This window comes from Oncorhynchus mykiss, chromosome 12, assembly GCF_057628025.1.
Source record: "Oncorhynchus mykiss isolate SJ-2025 chromosome 12, ASM5762802v1, whole genome shotgun sequence".
NCBI lineage: Eukaryota > Metazoa > Chordata > Actinopteri > Salmoniformes > Salmonidae > Oncorhynchus > Oncorhynchus mykiss.
The window spans coordinates 55,768,902-55,793,844 of NC_143033.1; the positions used below are offsets into that span (position 1 = coordinate 55,768,902).

At 42.4% G+C, this 24,943-nt stretch overlaps 1 protein-coding gene across 1 annotated transcript in view; it reads right to left on the bottom strand.

The window, feature by feature from the left end:
* ubtd2 (ubiquitin domain containing 2) overlaps positions 1 to 11,535 on the bottom strand; it is a 64,498-nt gene extending 52,963 nt beyond the window's left edge. Inside the window, exon 1 of the mRNA XM_021624181.3 lies at positions 11,217 to 11,535. Within this exon, the coding sequence (XP_021479856.1) occupies positions 11,217 to 11,286 (70 nt within the window). The 5' untranslated portion in view covers positions 11,287 to 11,535. The remainder of the gene's footprint in view (positions 1 to 11,216) is intronic.
* Positions 11,536 to 24,943: the final 13,408 nt, after the last annotated feature.

Sequence of the window (24,943 nt, forward strand, 5' to 3'; positions counted from 1 at the left end):
ACAGCTTCTGAACATATGCAATGGATGTCTCATTACTGAAACACACAAAGTACTAAAGAATATGCTGTGCAGTTACTGTGCCATGACCCACTGAATTAGACATGTTTTTGCAGGATTAGAACATGCGAATTGAATTTTGACCAAAATTCCAATTGAGAAGCATCTGGAATAAGATCTAATTAAATCCCAGCTCCTGTGTGGGTGAGGATAATCACAATCTATACTAAACAAAATAAAACATGCAACAATTTAATTGATTTTACTGAGTTACGGTTCATATAAGGAAATTAGGCCGTAATCTATGGATTTCACATGACTGGGCAGGGGTGTAGGCATGGGTGGGCATGGAAAGCCATAGGTCCACCCACTGGGGAGCCAGACCCAGCCAATCATAATATTTTTTTCCCCACAAAGGGGAGTTCTTACAGACAGAAATACTTCTCAGTTTCATCAGCTGCAAACAAAACAAAAACTGCTACTTAGCTAACCAAGAACTGTAATGACGTATTTGAGAGACAAGTGCTCATTGTGCAAGCTTATGTTGTTTTCTATAAACATTGGAGATGACGTAGTTAACATGTTGTCAACAATCTAAGCCATCCCAGTAAATTTTGCCCCATACTTAAGCAACCAAACCGTCAAGGGTCAACTGTAGGCAGGCTATTAGCGCATCACCCACCACCTTGTTTTTATAAAATGAACCGAGAATTTAATCCGGACGCATTTTGTAAATGATAATTTGGGGTGAAAATGTACTCGTGGTCCCTAACTGTGCATAGGTCAGAGGGTGGTCCCTAACTGTGCATAGGTCAGAGGGTGGTCCCTGAGGTGGGAGCGCTTATTTGATGTATTCTTTTGCTGTTATTGCCTTGAGGAAAATCACCTCCGTTAAATCCTTGGGTTCCCCTTTCTCGTTGGGTCTAAAGCCAAAAAGTATCCAAAATTGGGGCAGTGGCATTTTTTGAGCCATTTTCCCACCTTTTATTCCCCATCTCTCTTATCTAACTACAAAGGTAGAAGAGTTCACTCCTTTTATCACCCAAAAAGTTAGTCGGCTGTATGACCCCCCCCCCCCCCTCATGTCAAGAGAAGTGTAATGACCCTTACTCATATTGTTGTGATGTGATTTAGCAAACAGCGCACATAAAGAAAAATGTAATAGATTACAAACGGTTCTAACGGTATTGAAAAACCAGACCGACGGTACCGTCAAACATCCCTGTTTACTGTACAAGCCCATATGGTATACCGCCCAAGCGCATTCGGAAAGTGTTCAGACCCCTTAACTTTTTCCAAATTTTCTTACATAAAAGTATTTTTGTCAATCATCAAGCTACACACAATACCCCCTAATGACAAAGCGAAACCAGGTTTAGACATTTTTGTACATTGATAAAAAAATAAAATAATGAATGCCTTATTTACACAAGTATTCAAGACCCTTTGCTATGACACTCTAAATTGAGCAGAGGTGCATCCTGTTTTGATTGATCATCTTTGAGATGGTTCTACAACTTGGTTTACACCTGTGGTAAATTCAATTGATTAGATATGATTTGGAAAGGCACACACACTTGTCTATAAAAAGGTGCCACTGTTGACAGTGCAAGTCAGAGCAAAAACCAAGCCATGAGGTAAAAGGAATTGTCCGTAGAGCTCAGAGACAGGATTGTGTCGAGGCACAGATCTGTGGAAGGGTACCAACAAATGTTTACAGCATTGAAGGTCCAAGAACACTGTGGCTTCCATCATTCTTAAATGGAAGAAGTTTGGAACCACCAAGACTCTTTCTTCCTAGAGCTGGCCGCCTAGCCAAACTGAGGAATCAGGGGAGAAGGGCCTTGGTCGGGGAGGTGACCTGGAACCCGATGGTCCCACTGACCTAGCTCCAGAGTTCCTCTGTGGAGATGGTTGTCCTTCTGGAAGGGTCACCCATCTCTGCAGCACTCCACCAATCAGGCCTTTATGGTAGAGTGGCCAGACGGAAGCCTCATGTCATGACGTGCCCTGGCAGGGAGGATCATGGGGGGAGGCTCTCTCTCCACAGTTTTATGACAGGACATAAATAGTTGGTAGAATAAGACCTAAAGAACTGATATGATATAAATAACAGTCTACACATTTAATGATCGTCACAGACGACACTCACCTCAGTAAAAGGCACATGACAGCCCGCTTGGAGTTTGCCAAAAGGCACCTAAAGGACTCGCAGACCATGAGAAACAAGATTCTCTGGTCTGATGAAACCAGAATGAGCTCTTTGGCCTGAATGCCAAGCATCACGTCTGGAGGACACCTGGCACCATCCCTACGGTGAAGCACGGTGGTGGCAACATTATGCGGTATTTTGGCATTTTATTAGAATCCCCATTAGCTGTTGGAAAAGCAGCAGCTACTCTTCCTGGGGTCCACACAAAACATTACTAAACAACAGCTCAAGGACAGAACTACATTTTTTTCTTCCAAAAAGGCACACAGTCTACCGTGAGGCGTTGTGCCACGAGGTGTTGCTTTATGTTTTTTTAAACCAAGTTTGCGGTTTACTTGACCAATATGAGATGGAACGGAGTTCCATGCATTAATATCTAATACTGTATGCTTCCTTGAATTTGTTCTAGATTTGGGGACTGTGAAAAGACCTCTGGTGGCATGTCTGGTGGGGTAAGTGTGTGTGTGTGTCAGAGCTGTGTGTAAGTTGACTATGCAAACAATTTGGGATTTTCAACAATGTTTCTTATGAAAAGAAGTGATGCATTCAGTCTCTCCTCAACTCTTAAAGAAGAGAGATTGGCATGCATAGTATTTATAGTCAGCCCTCTGATTACAATGAAGAGCAAGACGTGCCGCTCTGTTCTGGGCCAGCTGCAGTTTAACTAGGTCTTTCCTTGCAGCACTCGACCACATGACTGGACATTAATCAAGATAAGACAAACCTGCAGGACTTGCTTTTTGGTGTGTGGTGTCAAAAAGGCAGAGCATCTCTTTATTACGGACAGACCTCTCCACATCTTTACAACCGTTGAATCTATATGTTTTGACCATGACAGTTTACAATCTAAAAGGTAACGCCAAGTCATTTAGTCTCCTCAACTTGTTCAACAGCCACAACATTCATTACCAGATTCAGCGGAGGCCTAGAACTTAAGGAATGATTGTACCAAATACAATGCTCTTAGTTTTAGAGATGGTCAGGCGCAGTATATTACTGGCCACCCATTCCAAAGCAGACTGCAACTCTTTGTTACGGGTTTCAGTGACTTCATTAGCTGTGGTTGCTGATGGGTATATGCTTGAATCATCAGCATACATAGACACACATGCTTTGTTTAATGCCAGCGGCAGGTCATTGGTAAAAATAGAAAAAAAGAGAGGAAGGAAGGCCTAGAGAGCTACCCTGCAGTACACCACACTTTACATGTTTGATATTAGAGAAGCATCCATTAAAGAAAACCCTCAGTTCTATTAGATGGATAGCTCTGAATCCAAGATATGGCAGAAGTTGAAAAGCCATTACACATGTTTTTTCAACAACAGGTTACAGTCAATAATATCAAAGGCTGCACTGAAATCTAACAATACAGCTCCCACAATCTTCTTTTTAAAAATGCATTTCAACCAATCATCAGTCATTTGTGTCAGTGCAGTACATGTTGAATGCCCTTCTCTAGAAGCATGCTGAAAGTCTGTTAATTTGTTTACAGAGAAATAGCATTGTATTTGGACAAACAACTTTTTCAAGAGCTGGCATCAAGCTCATAGGTCTGATGTTAGAACCAATAAAGGCCTCTTTACCACCATTGGGTAGCGGAATTACTTTGGCTTCCCTCCAGGCCTGAGGAATAAGACTATAGCCATTCCTACCATCCTCAGTAGCTTTCCATCTAAGTTGTCAATGCCAGGAGGTTTGTCATTATTGATTGATAACGCTTTTTCCACTTCTCCCACACTAACTTTAAAACTTGCAATGCTTTTCTTTTTTATGCATGAATACGAAAGCTCAATGTTTGCCCACTTTGCCAATGACGCAATCATTAAAATAATTGGCAACAACAAATGGTTTGGTGATGAATAAGCCATCTGATTCGATGAACGATGGAGTTCAATTTGAATTTTCAAATCATTTAAAGTACTCCAAAGTTGTTTTTCTATCACTCATATTGGATTCATAATACAGTTTAGTCACATCATTTCTCAATTTGCAGTAAGTCAGCCAGTCAGAGTGCCAGCCAGACTCAGCCACTCCTTTTGCCCCATCTCTTTCAACCAAACAGTTTTTCAATTTCTCATCAACCCAGTTCTAACAGTCAGTTTCCTAACAGGTGCATGTTTCTCAATAATTGGAAGAATAATTTCAAAAATTCCTCAAGTGCAGCATCTGGATTCTCCTGATTAATCACATCAGAGCAACAAATATTTTTAACATCATCCACATAAAAGTCACGGCAAAAATATTTTGTATTATTTTTGGCTTTCCTGGATATAGTCACTACATTGTGATAACTGCATCTAATGGGTACGGGTACAGCTTTAGAACAAAGTTCTACAAATGTGATCGATACATGTGGATGATCTTGTTCCTGTAGTGTTTGTAAACACCCTGGTAGTTTTATTAATAAACTGAACCAGATTACAAGCACTGGTTACAGTGAGAAGCTTCCTCTTGAGCAGACAGCTTGATGAACACCAGTCAATATTCAGGCCCCCAAGAAAGTAGACCCCTTGGTTTACATCACATACTATCAAGCATTTCACACATTACTTAGATACTGACTGTTATCACTTGGTGGCCTATAGCAACACTCCAAAAGAAAAGGCTTTAGATGTGCCAAGTGAACCTGCAACCACAACACTTTAATAACACATGATCTTATCTAAGCATTACAGGGATGTGGCTCTGAATATATACAGCAACACTTCCCCCATAAGCATTTATGTCTCTTATATAGATGTTATATTTCTACTGCTGTAGCATCAAATGAATTATCTAACCAAGTCTCAGAAATGGCTAATATATTAATGTATCTGATGTTAGAAAGTTATTGATTTCATGAACCTTATTTCTAAGGCTACATATGGGCTATTTCAAGCCCTTTCCTGGGTAGCTTATCAGAGATAGATGGATAATATGGAAAAGAGAAAACAAAGCAAGAGAAAAATATATATACATTCAGCAGTGTGTGTGCTGCGGAGTTCAGCAGCTACGAACGAACCCATTGGCTTGGCTCTGTCATCCCTTCCGGGCTTCTGGGATAGAGGGTGGATAATGAGCCAGTGGGGATGTTTTTCAGAGGCATCGACTGGGAGAGAGAAAAATGAACGGAGCAAAGTACAGAGAGATCCTTGATGAAAACCTGCTACAGAGTGCTCAGGACCTCAGACTGGGGTGAAGGTTCACCTTCCAACAGGACAACGACCCTAAGCACACAGCCAAGACAACACAGGAGTGGCTTCGGAACAAGATTCTGAATGTCATTGAGTGGCCCAGCCAGAGTCTGGACTTGAGCCCAATCAAACATCTCTGGAGAGACCTGAAAATAGCGGTGCTCCCCATCCACCTTGACAGAGCTTGAGAAGATCTGCAGAGAATGGGAGAAACTCTCCATATACAGGTGTGCTCCTTGTGGTGGGCCAGGTGCCTGCAGGCTGACCAGGGCGCCAGTTGAACGGTGTTTCCTCCGACACATTGGTGCGGGTGGCTTCCGGGTTAAGCTGGCAGGTTTTAAGGAGCGCAGTTAGCTGGTCATGTTTCGGAGGTTGCATGACTCCACCTTCGCCTCTCCCAAATGACCATCCTACCCATGCTAGATTACAGAGACACCCGTTCTGCCAGTCACATTCTGTTAAAGGTCCCCAAAGCACACACATCCCTGGGTCGCTCGTCTTTTCATTTCGCTGCAGCTAGCGACTGGAACGAGCTGCAACAAACACACAAACTGGACAGTTTTATCTCAATCTCTTCATTCAAAAGACACAATCATGGACACTCTTACTGACAGTTGTGGCTGCTTTGTGTGATGTATTGTTGTCTATACCTTCTTGCCCTTTGTGCTGTTGTCTGTGCCCAATAATGTTTGTACGATGTTTTGTGCTACTACCGCGTTGACATGTGATGCAGCCTTGGTGTGTTGTTGTCTTAGGTCTCTCTTTATGTAGTGTTGTCTCTTGCCGTGATGTGTGTTTTGTCTTTTTATAATTTTTGAAATCCCAGCCCCCGTAGGAGGTCTTTTGCCTTTTGGTAGGCCGTCATTGTAAATAAGAATTTGTTCTTGACTGACTTGCCTAGTTAAATTTAAAAAATGGTGTATGCATGTGTGTTTGTGTTGGTATGCGTGTGTGTGTGATTGTGTGTGCTTGCGTATGTAGTGAATGTGTGTGGGTTGTGTGGCAGTGTCAATGTAGTGTGTGTACAGTATATGTATATGGTCTAGTGAGAGTGTGTGTAGGGTCAGTGCAAGATAGTTTGGGTACCATTAATAGACTATTTAGTAGTCTGGCTATTTAGTAGTCTTATGGGTTGAGGGTAGAAGCTGTCTCGGAGCCTGTTAGTTCAGTCCCAGGGTCCCTAGCTTGGTGATGAGCTTGAGGGGAGTATGGTGTTGAACGCTGAGCTGTAGTCTATGAACAGTATTCTCACAGTTATTTCCTCTCTTGTCCAGGTGGGAGAGGGTGGTGTGAAGTGCAATTGAGATTGCGTCATCTGTGGATCTGGTGGGACGGTATGCTAATTGGAGTGGGTCCAGGGTGTCTGGGATGATAGTGTTGATGTGTGTCATGACCAGCCTTTCAAAGCACTTCATCATTACATATGTGAGTGCAACAGGGCGATAGTCATTTTAGCAGGTTAAGTTAGACCTCTTGGGAACAGGGTGGTCAGCTTGAAACGTTGGGATTACAGACTGAGACCAGGAGAGATTGAAAATGTCTATGAAGACGCCTGCCAGCTGGACTGCACATGCTTTGAGAAAGGGCCTTGGTATTCAGTCTCAGCCCTGTGGTATTCAGTCTCAGCCCTGTGGTATTCAGTCTCAGCCCTGTGGTATTCAGTCTCAGCCCTGTGGTATTCAGTCTCAGCCTTGTGTGTTTACACAGGTTAAGGGTTTGCTCACAAATCGGCCACAGAGAGAGCTCATAGTCATCCGGGAAAAACAGGGGCATTCCACGCAAGGCAGACTATTATATTCCTCGAAGCGAGCATAAAAGGAATATAGGAGTTGCCCAGTGACGCAGAACTTGTGGCTGGGTTTCCCTTTGTAATCAGTTATCGAATGCAAGCCCAGCCACATACAACGAACGTTGGAGCCGGTGTAATAGGATTTGACCTTCCTCCTGTATTGTCCTTTTGCACGTTTGATGTCTCGGAGGTCAGAGGTCTTGAATACGTCCTTGTCCCATTCCTTGTAAGCGGTAGCTCTAGCCTTTAGCCCCGTGTGGATATTGCCTGTAATCCATGGTTTTTGGATACGTTCTTATAGTCACTGCGGGGATGACGTTGTCTATGCACTTTTTGATGAAGCCTGTGAGTATTGTGGTAAACTCCTCAATGCAATCGGATGAATCCCGGAACATATCCCAGTCTGTACTAGCAAAACAGTCTTGAAGCCACGCGTCTGCTTCATCCGACCACTTCCGTATTGAGCATATCACTGGTACTTCCTGTTTGAGCTTTTGTTTGTAAACAGGAAGCAGGAAAATGGAGTCATGGTCAAATGTTCCAAAGAGAGAACGAGGAGAGAGACCTTGTATGTGCTTCTGTCGGTAGAATAAAAGTGGTATTTAGCGCCCCTAGTGGCGCAGGAGACTTGTTGGTAGAAGCGATGTAGGGCGGTTTTAAGTTTCCCCGTGTTAAAGTCTCCGCCCACCAAAACATTGCCTCCGGGTGAGCAGTTTCTTGTTTGTTTATGGCTCCATACAGTTTGTTGAGTGCCAGAGTGGTGTTGGCTTGTGGAGGGATGTAGACAACAGTGATAATTACAGATGAGAACTCTCTTGGTAGATAAAAAAGGTCTGCAGCTTACCATGAGGTATTCTATATCAGGTGAGCAAAAGCTCAAGATTTCCTTCACAATTGAAGCAGAACACCAGTTGTTATTTATGAGGGGGAAAAAAAAAAGAAAAAAAAAAACACTACCTCCTTTTAACTTCCCTGAAGCCACCGTTCGATTCTGTCGCTGCATGAAGAATCCATTGAGTACCACGTGCATAGCGTTATCAACCAGCCACGTCTGAGTAAGACATAATATTGCAACTTTTCAAGTCTTGCTGATGGACAAGCTTCGGTCGAGAGTCTCCCATCTTATTCTCGAGTGACTGGACATTTGCCAATATAACTGAGGGGAATGCCATTTGATTCTCTCTTCGCCTCAATTTCACCAGGACTCCACCTTGTCTACGCATGTAGCGTTTTGGTAGCCCATGGAACAAAGGAATAGGGTCCGGTACGAACAGTGGAACAGCTGAGGCCGAGTTGTAGTGGAAGTAGAAATTGAGGTTAGTAACTAACTGTCGATCTGATGTCGAGAAGTGCTTGGCGGTCAAGTGTGATAATAGTATGAACTGTACAAAAAAAGTAAAGATAAACACAAAAGTAAATATATAGCAAAGTTGGAACTCGTAAGATGTCACCCTTCTCCGTTACTGTATCGCATAGGGACAAGTAAACCAAATATCTTGTTTGTATTGTCCTAGGATTCTAAGCCCACGTCGAGACTTGCTAGCGATTGCTAAAGTGACTTGTTTTAGCAATTTTAAAACCATTTTCCTGCAATTCTATATTGTTCTCAACAGGGAATCCATGTGTACTTGACAGAACACAACCTTTTTTCTTAGGTTTTTGCCACAATAAATTAAATTCAAAGCATAGATTGGACTAGTTTTTCTAGCTTGATTAAGTGATTGATTTGGTAGGGTTTCAGACCTGCCACTTTGACTCAAACATCATGCCCCCTCACTGACAATCCCACCCACAGTGATTGATTGAAAGGCCAGTGTTAAAAGGGATAGTTCACCCAAATTACAAATTGGTTGCCTTACCCTAAGTGTCCACAGCGTCAATAAAATACATCATTTGATGAACAAACATCATTGTGACAATTCATATCTTGCAGTAAAACTCTAAATATGGCTTTAATCTCAAGAGAAGACAGATTTAATGTTAAAAGATGATATTATCAAATAGGCCTGGACGATATCCAAAACACCACATTGAATTCAGTCATTTTAAATTATAAAAGTCACATCTTCCTACTCAATACTGCAACTCATTTTTTACCAATCAGGGAGATAGTCGTTAAAGTAGTATTCAATAATTTAGCTGTGTATTTCGGATGGAATCAAGGCATTAGAATGTACCACTAAAAGAGAGCTCGTTCTGATACATGGTTAAAACTGAATCATTTTGATCTCATGGATGGTCAGTCCTTACATCCATTGCCCTGTCTATGAATTTGAGAGTGGTTTTATTTCTCAAGTCCCTCCCTCAGCTATTTACCAAAACTAGGGGTGGAGTGATGGCTTTGTTGTTGTTTGAACTTTGGATTGGCCCTTTAAATAAAATAAAAAAGACATTTATTTAAAAACTTGGTAAAAAAAAAAAATCATAGAATATTTTGACAACCCTGTCTGTAAACTTTAAATTTATATAAAACTCAACTGTTTATATTTTTCAGTGACTAAGACAGATGTCTCATGGTAGGGTGGGATATGGAAAATAGGTCAACTTTGAGCACCTTTTTTTTTGTTGTTTGTTTTGGCGTTCAGGTCCAAAAAGTCACTTTCTGACCACTTCTACCATGGACAAACATGTTTGGAAGGTTCTGTCAAATCAAAAGGGGTGCAGTCAGAATGGGATTGAATTCATATAGAACAACCCCCCTGGGTTAAGCCTTTTCCTGGATGAATCCCTGTCTTGCTCTCCTCATCTCGCTCTACATTATTATGTAGAATCTTGACAGTTGCAAGTTACATTAGCTCCACAAACGTTCAGCAGTGTACATTTGGTTACAACACAAACATCACTAGCCTGGGTGCATGCCAGTCTGTTTCTGCGCTCTTGCCAACTCCTCATGGCAAGGAGTGAAATGTTAGCTAAACTAACAGGTACCCAGGCTAAAACTTTGCTTCCTGGTTATAGCAATATAACAGTGTGGGCCTAATAACATGTGGTAGGTAACACAGTGATACCAAGACACTGTTGCATCGGGAGGCCCACCTCAGGGACAAGTGCATTGCCTCGGTGTGCCATGCAAACATGAAGAAGATACCGGTTATCTATGCAAGGAGACAACATTTACACTTCTTATTTGTGTGCCGGTACAAGCCTCATCCCCGCAACCACAAGCTCAATCAAACCACGTTACAATCATAACAATAACAACATATGCAGCATTAGACACCGGAAATCCCGACTAGGTGAGGAAACAACAACGTGAAGTAGGGACCCGAGGGTCATAGGAGACCAACCAGCAGATTAATACCAGCCTCTCATTCACAAAGCCTTGGATACAGTGTGCTACACGGTGGCAACAAAAAAAACATTAACTATGCGTCATTGAGATATGCAGATATTGGTTAATGTTGAATACAGAGATAAAGTACAGTTAATGGAGACGTGAACGGGCCAAGCGGTGGCGTTCTCTCGAAATCTAGACCCACCACCACCGGTGTTTTTGGTGCAACCCCCATCCTCTTGAGTCCTGCAGTTAGTTGAGAATAAAAATTGTACGCTCCCCCACTTTAGAATGTCGACCCCCAAGAAAAGACACATGAAAATGAAACAGAATTGGGCTACAGGATTGCAAAAAAAATGCATCTGAGAACACAACAAAGCACTATTGTTGTTTGTGTTGACCATTATGATTTTATACATTCGTGAGCCAAACGGTGACCCACATTTGACGTATTATGTAGCAAGATAGCTAGCTAGCATGCTAACCGGCTGGCTAACTACAACATCAAACGCCTTCATTCAAAGCAGACAAAGGCAGTCATTTAACACCGAACAGTAGGCATCTTCAAGATCATAAAATGTTGCCTAGCTATGAAGCTATTAGCACGGGGCCAGATGGGCTATCGAGCTGAAAAGTCGTGGCCGCCACGATGTTCTAGGCGGCTGTAATAAAGGAAGACACCCGGAGGCAAGACGCATGAAATTGGCATGTACCAAAAAGCACCGACTACAGACCAAATACCACCCCGACGTTATGTAACTTATTTCCTACCTCCAGTTCCGTCAGAGTTTTCGTTTAGACTGCCTGAAGAATCATGGTGACTGCCCACACAACCACCCATGGATGTTTTAACTGCGCTACCCCCGCAGACCCTCTTATTTTCTTTTCCCCCTTCCTCAACTCTTCATCTCAGAAAATAAATTGACAGAGAGCGAGCATCCGCTGGGAAGAGGCGGAGTGAGCACACATCACAAGGTGACTGCTTCTCACGAAGAAAAGAGGGGGACTGAGAAAGGGAGAAATATAAGTAAGGAATGGGCGGGTGAGAGGGGAGGACAAAGGGAGAAGACTCTGGGAAACCACTCAGCATAGTGTAACTGAGATGGGAACAGGTTATCTATAAGGTCCAACTCCAGGTGTCATAAAAATTTAAAAAAACACCTCCCCACCTTAAAACATATTTACACATGAAACTCCCTTTCTACTGTAAAAAAAATAAAAATTGCTCCCCCTCCCCCCTTTTTTAAATTTAAATAGGCAAGTCAATTAAGAACACATTCTTATTTACAATGACAGCCTACCCCAGCCAAACAATTGTGTACCGTCCTATGGGACTCCCAATCACTGCCAGATGTGATTCAGCCAGGGACTGTAGTGATGCCTCCCTCTTGCACTGAGATGCAGTGCCTTAGACCCCTGCACCACATGGGAGCCCATTGAATTAAAGGTGCTTATTTACATTTTTGCATTGTAATTTCAGAAAATGTCCATAATATATTTGGCATTATGATAGTGTTAAACAGTATTACTTACCCGCCAGTGTTGTGATTGGTTGTGATAATCGCCTATTGATTTCTCCTGCCAGAGCAGCATCTGTAGTCAAAATCGGAAAGCTGTTCTGACTTCGTGGCTGTGTTATCTAGTGGAAATCATTCTATAATTTCCTGGTTGCTAAAATTCTACACTGTTTTCTCAATTTCAGTTTAGCCATAATGATTATGGCCCCAGATTGCAAGAAAAAGCTGTTCCAGGTGTTTTAAAAATGCATCCTCATGTACATTGTGCCCCCTCTAAAACAATGAGTACATGACGCCCCTGACTGTAGCGACACTGGTGTTTAAATGTGGATATCGACTTTTCCACGTAAACTAGCTTTTGTGGCACTGTCGATGCTACGCAAGGCTATGGGCCAGAAGGGTGATGGTTCGCCGACCACCATGAACAAGACTCTCCCTGTCTGTCTCATTACAATACAATCAGAGATGACTGCAAATAATTATCAGCTAGGGGTGAATCAGATTTTCAACATTTTGATGCTATATTTCTAATTATTATTTTAACAGGTTTCTGTGCCAATGCACCACACACAATCAATAAGCAATACATAACTCCATACTGATTACCGACTTCGGGCACTTCAACATCATGGTTTGAGTTTTCAACACCACAATCAAATAGGCCTAGAGTGTATCAATCTCAACAAACAGAAAGTACACATTTCCGTTGGACCTTGCATGCAATCGACCAATAAAGTGATCTTGATCTTAATGTCTCTTTCCTTTTCTCAAATGACAGGTGCACAGTTTGGATGCTAGAATTGTACATTTTAAAGGTTAAAGGAAAAATAGTTGGACTATATTGAGGCGTTATGGCTCTAGGTGCGCGAGAAATAGCCGCTCCGGTCAGAGAGGACGCAGATTGCGCATCCTGAATAACTGGGCCTGCTGGTAACATAGGAATATGGGGGGCACATTATTATAAAACGATTTGAGAGAATGATGGTACACAATTGACAGCGCATCTCAGTATCAGAAGTAAAAATACAACCAGACTGTCCTACTCCCGCCCAATATGCAAAGATACATATTTTAGTTTAGTAAGGTAGAGCACAGTATAGAGTACAGTCAGGGTTTGGGGAGTAACGGATTACATGTAATGGGTTACAAAAAAACGGTAACTGTAATCCGTTACGTCACCAGCAAAAATATTGTAATCAGATTACAGATACTTTTGAAGAACCAGATAATTATTTTGAGGATTACTTTTAAATTCAGAAAGGATGTTTGCGGAAAAAAATATTTGACACTTCTCTGTTTTCTCATTGACATTCAAATCAGCATTGAAACAAGACACATGTAAATTTGATCCACCTGAGCAAGTCTGACCACATATCAGAGACCACTATGATGACACACCAAATGGGTTTGATGGAAAAGAGCGGGAATAGGTTTTCGTAGGCTGTTCACACATCTAAATGTGTATTTGAACCCAATAATGGTTCAATTCAAGAAGTTTAAGCTGCCTGTCAATCATTGTTTTTTAAACCAGTGGACAGCCACTAAAAAATGCACTCTTTCAACAGCTGCATAGCGGGGATCCCAGCCGATGGAATATAAATGGGGCTTTTAATCTAATTCATGCAGATTAACACAAAAAAATCCACAGGTCTAATGGACACATGCTCAAACTCGCACATTTTTGATACACTTAAAGACACAATCTGTAGTTGCTACATCCATTTTTGGACTTATAAATTATATATACTATATATTAATATATATATATATATATATATATATATATATATATACATTGATTCTTGAAGAATATAACTTTTAAATGCCTCATGAGCTTAGTTCAACTGTCACTCTCCATGAGAACCCAAAATATAAGCATGTATTTATCCAATGTTTGTAAACATTGTAAATGTAAACAAACACTGTATAGACTCATAACATGGTTAAAACAACCATTTTGATATCATGGATGGTCAGTCATTGTATCCATTGCTCTGCCTATTAATCTGAGAGTGGTTACGTTTCTCCATGCCCATCCCTCAGCATTTTACCAAAACAGAGACCATTTTGTTATTGTTGCACCTGTGGGTTTGCCCTTTAAACAGCTGCATATTGTCAAGATATAAAGGGTCACCAACAAAAAGTTAAACAATAGGCCAATAGCAAATGCAGCATATGGCATTCATTGTTCACATGTAAATAGCTATTTTCAGTAGTGCTCAAAGCATGCCATTCCATGAGCACAGCATTTATTTTTAAACTTGAATCAATGATCCCAATCAGTCCTCCATGACAACAAAATCATAAACAACGGAGTAGGGCTGGCTAATAAGTATTTCGTTTTGGGGTCATGCTCAGGTAAAACAATTTGGATAATCTATACTTCCATATTTCCAAGTCCTATTCTTGAAGATCAAGGGGTATAACATTTATTGGAATGAGTGGAATTCTGATATACTTGGCTTTTAATGTAACAATATAATTTAATTGTATTATTATATGTAGTAGAAAGCGATGCTTTAAAAGAAGCCTACATAACCAACCCACAAAGGAAAATTTAACATCCATATATGGCCAGCTATGTAAACTTTAACATTGATTTATCCTGCAATAGATGTCGTTCAATTGAAAACATATATTTTTGTCTTCTTCTAATTCCTCTTAAGGGGAAAGTAATCTAAAAGTAACTGAATGTAATCGGTAAGTTACATTACTGATTACAATTTTGGACAAGTAACTAGTAATTGTATTGGATTACATTTAGAAAGTAACCTACCCACTCCTGACTACAGTACGGTATGGTACGGTAGAGTACAGCTTTTTCAGTACAGTACAGTACAGTACATTAGAGTTTATTCAGTAAAGTACAGTACAGTATAGTTTAATTTAGTAGAGTACAGTGCTGTAGAGTTTAATTCCATAAAGTAGAAGTACAGTACAGTTTAGTTCAGTAGAGTAGATTAGAGTAAAGTAGGGTACACTATACTTAACTTTTCTGTGCTCTTCTGTACTGTACTGTGCTGTGCTGTCCAAACTTGTCTATGATTGGTTTAGATTTGGTCCAGAACGGACCAAATCGTTGCCAACTTTAGACGTCTATGTTTGGGCCAAATATAGGCCTGCCCGGACTTGATGTCTGTGGATGCTGAAATCAAGGTCTGTCTGACCGGACCAAATCTGAACCAAACATAGACATCTATGTCTTTTGGTGTGGAAATCAAGGCCGGTCCGGACTGCACCAAAAAAAAGATGTCCGGTCCGGGCAGCACCAAAAATGGCGTCCAAAAGACGTCACCGTTGGTAAATGCTTAGCGGGTGTACCTTTCTAGATCTTATAAACTGTTAAGAGTAGACCCATACAACTGATCCAAATGGAGTGAAACAGGGCTTTTGTGCCATTATTCAAATGACATTTTCACTGCAGTTTACAGCCTAGAGTAGAGTTTTGTACTCACTTGAAAACAAAAATACAATTATTCATTACATTGTGGTGTTGTAGGCTAGTCTATGTATTGTCCCGGAACAAGATCAATAGGGGAGCTTTATGATCTGCGTGTCTCATGTCTTCACTGTTCTTTCATGCGCAAACGACGCAGCTGGCCTCTCCGCTGCCTATCAGCTATTCCTCTGTGTTCTTGTGGATTTATATAAAAAATTGGTGCAGCTTTGAATGATTTTACCTTTGGTCTGATTGCTAGTTAGCCTATTGCAGATCTGGACAAACTATTCACCTACCACTATTGTCACTATGATTGGTGTATAGAGGATAGACAGTATAGTAAACATGTGGAAAGGCTTAGTGCATATGGGGAGTACCAAAACACCTTGACAGGGGGAGGTGCATGCAAGCAGATGAGTATATTTGGCTACGATGGAAGACATTACATAGTAAAACCTGCAAAATGGTGAATGTAAACCAGGGAAAAAATGTACTACCCTCCCTTGTGCCCCATAAAAAAACACACACAACCCCCTTCCCATAAACGTAGATATGTCCCTTACAAAGAGCAGTATGTGAGTATGTATGTGAGAAAATACTGATGAGGCAGATGTTGTTGCAACATAATTACAAAAGAGCAGCCAGAGGCTGGAAAATCAGAATATTTAGAATAATCTACAACAACTCCAGGAAAATCCTGGAATGTTGGCTCAAAGTTTTCCAACCTTCTCTGAGCCAAGTTCACCTGATTATTTGCCATAGCAACTAAAGACAAGAGACTGTTGAATTCACTTGGAGATTCCATGTAAACGTTGGAATGTGGGTAACACTCCAAAATTGACACAACTGACAGGATAATGTCAAATTCCTTGAAGTGACCTACATTTACACTCCTTAGAGGTGCAACATACAGAATGAACAGCGGACAACAGAAATATGTTCCCAAGGTCTTCCCTTGCATTGCTTATTACAGTCTAAGCAATGAAAGAGTGAATGTGCACTGTAATTGAGTGCCATATCCATCAGGCATGAAAACATTAATTTGAAAATAATAAATCATAATGTTGTCTGCTCATGCTGTGGGTGCGGCTGGCATTCCTTTAGCTGCAGAGACAATGCCTCCACCCAATTTAAACAATAACTCATTACTGACTGAGGAAAACCCTCCATTACCACAGAAAGTAGACCAATACATGGAATGGATTCTGAACTTGTTATATGGCGCCCTCTTGTGTTGGTGTCCTGAGGCAAACATTGGTGATCGAGAAGGTCTCCTGCATGTCTGCCATTTATTGAAAGAAAAACCTGGATTGCAGAACTTTTCATCATAGAAATGTGTCAAACACTGGGCTTAAAACAAACATTTCTCAAGATGTTTGTATGTCAGCTGAAACCCATTGAAGAATACCAAGTAATCATTGTGGAAGTTGATGTAAAACGGACAAAAGTTGTAAAAACTCCACAGCCTGGCACCCTGCCTTCAAAGGATAACTCACAATACTTCAGAGACAAGTCCAGAAAGCCCAATCAGTTAATGGATTACATGATTAGACACTGATATTTGCAGACGATATACAGTGCCTTCAGAAAGTATTCACACCCCACTCTTCATATTCTCAAGCATGGTTGTGGCTGCATCATGTTAGGGGTATGCTTGTGATCAGCAAGGACTAGGGAGTTATTTAGGATAAAAAAGAAAAGGAACAGAGGTAAGCACAGGCAAAATCCTAGAGGAAAACCTGGTTCAGTCTGCTTTCCTAGAGACACTGGGAGACAAATTCACCTTTCAGCATGACAATAACCTAAATCACAAGGCCAAATATACACTGGTTGCTTACCTAGATGACATTGAATGTTCCTGAGTGGCCTAGTTACAGTTTTGACCTAAAATCTATGGCAAGACTTGAAATAGCAATAATCAACAACCAACTAGTCTGAGCTCTGAGAATTTTTAAAAGAATAATGTGCAAATATTGTACAATCCAGGTGTGCAGAGTTCTTACAGACTTACTCGAGAAAGACTCACAGATCACGTATTTACAGTATGTCAGTGAGATATTCTGTGTATCATCATAATCAAATTTCTACTAGAGTGGAGGCTGTTATTGCAGCAAAGGGGGGATCAACATCATATTAATGCCCACGATTTTGGAATGAGACGTTCAACAAGCAGGTGTCCACATACTTATGGTCATGTAGTGTATCTTAAGATGAATGCACTCAGTGTAAGTTGCAATGGATAAGATCATCTTCTAAATGACTGAAATGTCATGTTTTACATACAGATCTCATATTACAATACAAATACAAAATAATTATATTGATATCACAAAATGGATCATTTGTACATTTCAATATTCAAAATTTGTCAAATCTAGTAGTACTACTTATTTCTTTGAGAGTGAGGCGGATACTGTATAGCATTTTTTTTAAACAGGATTATTTGTCTCTGAAATGAACAAAGGGAAACATGTGTTTTTTTAATATCAGGTACATCTGTAATATTATTAGTATATTGTGCGTTGTAATTTTCATGTACTCCTGTTGTGGTACATTTTTGATTATGTTTTAACTGCAGTTACCCCAGTCAACAAGCCCCATACCAGCGAGCGTGCAGAGAGTAGAATGATCTGTCGTGGCTGCAATTGCAAGAGACACTTGTATCAAGCTGAAAAGAAGACGCACATGACAATCAGAGAAAAGGAGGCAGTTATCATTACGACACTCATTATTGTGACCAGATAACACAATCAATCTTCTAAGCCTCATGCTTGATCTTTGATTGAATCTTTATGCTTGGTACTTTAAAATCAGTTTTTGATTCAGTAAGCAGCTTATCCTTATCATATCCTCACTGCCAGTCATTATTCTTATTGCCTAGTCATATCCAAGGACATTATGGGAAGCACATATTCAGCTGTACAGAGATTAGTGTGAGTAGCGTGTCCCAGGACCCTGGGTACAGGAGCTGAGGGCTTACATCCATTGTTTCCTTTCAGTTAATCACTTCCTGTTTGATGATGAATGGCTGAATGAGTGTGGATAATGTGATGTCCACTCAGATGGCATTTGATGTGACTGGGTCTCTGTTACACTCTGAGAGTTTTCTGCTTTTTTAAACATTAAGAGAGGAAATAATAGTCGCCTGTGAATAGCCATGACATTATTTTGAGGACTAGAGAAACAAAAGGGGTAAAAAAAAATAAGTAAATCCATCCAATTGAATAGAGATTCTATCCATTACGTAAAGCAAGGGAGGACGTGAAGGAAGAAGAGAAGTAAGTAGCCTAGTTGGGGAAGCCACAGGGTCTTGTCAGACTACACCCTGTGTCAGACTACTACCCGAATGGCCAGAGATGTCAGTGAGTGTTGTTAGCTTTGCTCTCATTTCCCCTGTGAACGACACTGGGCAAAGCAAAGCGTGACAAACTGACCTGTTTGTCAAGGCGTAGGTGTAATAGGTGGCAGGGAAGTCAGGCACAGGAGAGTCAAATGGAGTATAAAATTGAGTCTTTTAATAAAGTCCACGGAGTATGCTCCATAACACTAAATGTACATAAACACACAAACATGGGTACGAAGACCCCGACGCGCACCTATACAACAATCACACTACACTGACAATAAAACAATCTCTGACAAAGACATGAGGGGAAACAGAGGGTTAAATACACAACAGGTAATGAATGGGATTGAAAACAGGTGTGTGGGAAGACAAGACAAAACCAATGGAAAATGAAAAAAGGATCAATGATGGCTAGAAGACCGGTGACGTAGAACGCCAAGCACCGCCCGAACAAGGAGAGGCAACGACTTCGGCAGAAGTCGTGACACTGTTTTAATTTTTTGAATCAAAACAACTTTATATCGAAGGAGTGACTTTGATTTGATGGCCTGCACATGCGCAGTTCGGCGAGAGAAAACCGTTAAACCCGATGATGTGTTTCTATGCATGCCAACATCGCCATGACATCCCATACAAGTGTCATCTGGGATTTCTATTGGAGAAGCAGTTTTAGCGTATCTTCATACTGTACTGTCTTTGGTGTAATGGTTTGCTACTTTATCTGTGAAATGCAATCAATGGGAGCATGATAGGACAGATAGGAGTCTATGTCCTCTTTTGACAGCTAAAGGGAAGCAAGTTTAACCCCATCTCTAGTTACATAATGTGTCCCCTTTGTGGGCCAAATTATCCTCATTTAACTAGTAAACATACGGTCATAAAGGCCTTCTCATGTCCTTTTCATGTTCTCATCAAGCGTTCTGACAAAGGGACTGTGAACGGAGCTTGCTTGTAGCTGAACACATTGATTGGTTAGCAGTAAGCCTGTTATATTGGGACTCTGTTCAACAGTGAAGTGTGTTGTTGCACGGTGTACCCACCATAACAAAGACACATTTCCATGGATACATAAATATGTGGTCAGGTAATTGAGAAGAATTTTGCATCTGAACACTCTGACCAAACATTCGTCATTAGTGGACGCCCACGGCTTTTCCTGAATTGCCCTGTTGATGCAGCAAGCAATCCAAACACCATAACTATGTCAGAAGATGTACAACCCACTGGTTGAATCAACGTTGTTTCAATGTCATTTTTCTACATATTGTGACATGGAATCCATGTGAAAAATACATTGGATTTGAAAAAAAGTAATCAACAAGTACTGTTTTCATTTCATTTCAAACAGCGTTGGGCCCTCGGTGTTGGGCCCTCAGATTCTCAGCTCCTACTGCTGCACCATTGAGAGCATCTTGAATGGCTGCATCACTGCTTGGTATGCCATTTGCTCGGCATCCTGACTGCAATGCACTACAGAGAGTAGTGCGTACGGCCCAGTACAACAGTGGGGCCGAGCCACCTGCCATCCATGATCTCTATACCAGGAGGTGTCAGAGGAAGGCCCAAACAATTGTCAAAGACTTCAGCCACCCAAGCCATAGACTGTTCTCTCTGCTACGGCACGGCACGTGGTACCGGAGCACCAAGTCTGGAACCAAAAAGCACCTGAACAGCTTTTACCCCCAAGCCATAAGACTGATGAAAATTTCATCAAATGGCTACCCTGACAATTTACATTGACCACGTTTATTATTTATTTATTGACCTTAATTGGAGTGGCAGGTAGCCTAGTGGTTAGAGCTGTCACGACTTCCACCAAAGTCGTTTCCTCTCCTTGTTCGGGCGGCGGTCGGCGTCGCCGGTCTTCTAGCAATCGTTTTGTCTTGTTTTTCTACACACCTGGTTTCCATTTCCCTCATTATTTGTTGTGTATTTAACCCTCTGTTCCCCCGATGTCTTTCTGTGGAATTGTTTGTTGTAAGTGCTTGTGCACATGTTTACTGCTTCTTCTCAAAGAAGCAGCACGCCCGGCGGAGCGAAAGTATGACGTGGAGGACAAGGGAGCTGTTGGCTGTCGTCAAGGCTCTGAAGGCGTGGAGATATTGGCTTGAGGGGGCGAAACACCCCTTTCTCATCTGGACTGACCACCGCAATCTGGAGTACATCTGGGCGGCGAGGAGACTGAACTCTCGCCAGGCAAGGTGGGCCATGTTTTTCACCCGTTTTGTTTTCACCCTCTCTTACAGACCAGGTTCCCAGAACGCCAAGGCAGACGCACTCTCCCGGCTGTATGACACAGAGGAGTGGCCCATGGATCCCACTCCCATACTCCCGGCCTCCTGCCTGGTGGCGCCGGTAGTGTGGGAGCTGGACGCGGACATCCTTACCCGTTCCACAATGGCCGTGGTCGCACCTGTCGGTGGATTTCCTTACTGATCTTCCTCCCTCACAAGGGAACACCACAATCCTGGTCGTTGTGGACTGTTTTTCTAAGTCCTGCCGTCTCCTCCCTCTGCCCGGTCTCCCTACGGCCCTACAGACTGTGGAAGCCTTGTTTACACACGTCTTCCGGCACTACGGGGTGCCTGAGGACATAGTGTCTGACCCAGTTCACTTCGAGGGTCTGGAGGGCGTTAATGGAACGTCTGGGGGTCTCGATCAGCCTTACCTCGGGTTTTCACCCCGAGAGTAACGGGCAGGTGAAGAGAGTTAACCAGGATGTGGGTAGGTTTCTGAGGTCTTACTGCCAGGACCGGCCGGGGGAGTGAGCGTTGTTCATGCCCTGGGCAGAGATGGCCCAGATCTCGCTCTGCCACTCCTCCACTAACCTCTCCCCCTTTCAGTACGTACTGGGGTATCAGCCGGTTCTGGCTCCTTGGCATCAGAGTCAGAATGAGGCTCTGCGGTGGACGACTGGTTTCGGCATGAGACATGGGATGCCACTCATATTAACCTTTAGTGCGCCGTGCTGTGCCAGAAAACCAGCGCAGACTGTCACCGCAGTGAGGCCCTGGTGTTCGCACCGGGAGACCGGGTCTGGCTCTCGACCCGAAACCTGCCCCTCTGCCTGCCCTGCCGGAAGCTGGGTCCGCGGTTTGTGGAGCCATTTAAATCCTGAGGAGACTGAATGAGGTGAGTTACAGGTTACAGCTTCCCCCCGATTACGGTATTAACCTCTCGTTCCATGTGTCTCTCCTCAGGCCGGTGGTGGCTGACCCGCTCCAGGTGTCTGAGGTGCGGGAGGTTCCTCCGCCCCCTCTGGACATCGTACTCCGTTCGATCCATACTGGATTTGAGACGTCGAGCGAGGGGCCTTCAGTACCTCGTGGAGGAGAGAGAGAGGGGAGGAGAGATGCTGGGTTCCATTGGAGGACGTGTTGGACCCTTCAATGCTGCGGGAGTTCCACCGTCTCCATCCGGATCACCCTGCACCTTGCCCTCCGGGTTGTCCCCGAGGCGGGTGTTGGAGGGGGTACTGTCACGACTTCCACTGAAGTCGGTTCTACTCCTTGTTCGGGCGGTGGTCGGCGTCACCAGTCTTCTAGCCATCGTCGATCCACTTTTCATTTTCCATTTGTTTTGTCCTGTTTTCCTACACACCTGGTTTCCATTTCCCTCATTATTTGTTGTGTATTTAACCCTCTGTTCCCCCCATGTCTTTGTGTGGAGTTGTAAGTGCTTGTGCACATGTTTAATGATGCACGTCGGGTTTTTTGTACCCCATATTCTGATGTATTTTTATGCCGTTGGGTTTTGGATTAAACTGCTCTGGCTACTACCTAGTTCTGCTCTCCTGCGTCTGGCTTCCCTGCCACCAGTTACGCACCGCTTTACAAGAGCTTTGTGCCAGTAACCGAAAGGTTGCTAGATTGAATCACTGACCTGACAAGGTAAAAATATGTTGTTCTGCCCATGAACAAGGCAGTTAACCCACTCTTCCTAGGCCGTCATTGTAAATAAGAATTTGTTCTTATCTGGTTTGCCTAGTTAAATAAAGATCAAATTACATAATTGTTATCTAGACTCTACTCACATATACTACACTGGCACTCTAACACACACTTTCACACTTCACATGCACTGCTGCTACTCTGTTTATTATACTGTATATCCTGATCGCCTAGTCCCTTTTAACCCTACTCACATGTACATACTGCATGACCTCAATTACCCCAACAACCTCGTACCCCTGCACATTGACTTGGTACAGGTACTCCTTGTATAAAGCCACGTTATTGTTTTTATTGTGTTACTATTAAGTAGTAAGCATTTCACTGTAAAGTCTACACCCGTTGCATTCAATAAAATGTTATTTGATTTAAGAAAAGTTAGAGGAGTTACTTTCTACTATTCAATGTTATTTAGGTAGTCTACTCAAATAGGTATGGAAGCTGATCAATGTCTAAATGGGTTGACATAATAGCTCAGCTGAACTGAACAGAGTACATACTGTAGCGATACGAATCTGGATGGTAGACTTATTCTCAATGAAGTGCATTACCCCTCATATACCAGTAGGAGTCACTGTTAGAGCAGAAATCATTGGACTGTGGCTTCACATTTTACTTCAATCTCTTTATTTAGGTTGATGGCATGACGTTGAAACTATGACGTTGGTTCAAACATACCATTTTATTATATCTACATTGAAACAATGTCAAATAACATACAGTATGTCGAATCAAATTTAAAATTCTACATAATTTCTATTCAATTTCTATTTCTGTCACATTTTCATGGTTCTGATTATTATGTTGAATTAATTTGATTTAACAACCTGTCAATGTATTTAAGTTTTAACGTAATATTTCTGTGGAAAACAGAATGTTAAATGTGTACACTAACCATTATTGATTATGTCTAAAGCATATTCAAAGTGAAAACTTAATCTGAATTTCTTCAGAGGGATCGATTTCCCTTGGTAATGTCAACAAAGGAGTCGATTATTGACTTCAGGAAGCAGAGGAGGGAACATAAAGCCATGGATTATGGCACTGAGCTAAAAGGTAGAGCTGCCGCTTTCAAGGAGCGAGACTCTAACCCGGGAGCTTATAAGAAGTCCCGCTATTCCCGCCGATGAACCATCAAACAGGCAAAGCGTCAGTACAGGACTAAGATCTAATCGTACCACACCGGCTCCGATGCTCGTCGGATGTGGCAGGGCTTGAAAACGATTACAGTGTAGAAAGGGAAGCACAACTGTGAGCTGCCAAGTGACACGAAACTACCAGACAAGCTAAATAACTTCTATGCTTGCTTTGAGGCAAGTAACACTGAAACAGCATCAGCTGTTCTGGATGACTGCATGATCATGCTCTCCGTAGCCAATGTGAGTAAGAACTTTAAACAGGTCAACAATCACAAAGCCGCAAAGCCAGATAGATTCTCAGGACGTGTACTCCGAGCATGCGCTGATCAACTGGCAAGTGTCTTCACTGACATTTTCATCCTCTCCCTGTCTGAGTCTGTAATACCAACATGTTTCAAGCAGACCACCATAGTCCCTGTGCCCAAGAACACTAAAGTAACCTGCCTAAATGACTACCGACCTGTGGCACTCACGTCTGTAGCCATGAAATGCCTTGAAAGGCTGGCCATGGCTCACATCAACACCATTATCCCAGAAACCCTAGACACACTCACTTTGAATACCGGCCCAAACAGATCCACAGATGATGCAATCTCTATTGTACTCCACACTGCCTTTTCATACCTGGACAAAAAGAACACCTATGTGAGAATGCTATTAATTGACTACACCTCAGTGTTCAACACCATAGTGCCCTCAAAGCTCATCACTAAGCTAAGGACTCTGGGACTAAGCACCTCCCCCTGCACATGGATCCTGGACTTCCTAACGGGCCACCCCCAGGTGGTAAGGGTAGGTAACCACACATCCGCCATGCTGATCCTCAACAGGGGGGCCCCTCAGGGGTGCGTGCTCAGTCCCCTCCTGTACTCCCTGTTCATTCATGACTGCAAGGCCAGGCACAACTCCAACACCATCATTAAGTTTGCTGATGACACAACAGTAGTAGGCCTGATCACCAACAATGATGAGACAGCCTATAGGGAGGAGGTCAGAGACCTGATCGTGTGGTGCAAGGACAACAACCTCTCCCTCAACGCGATGAAGACAAAGGAGATGATTGTGGACTACAGGAATAGGATGAGAGCTTCAAGTTCCTTGGAATCC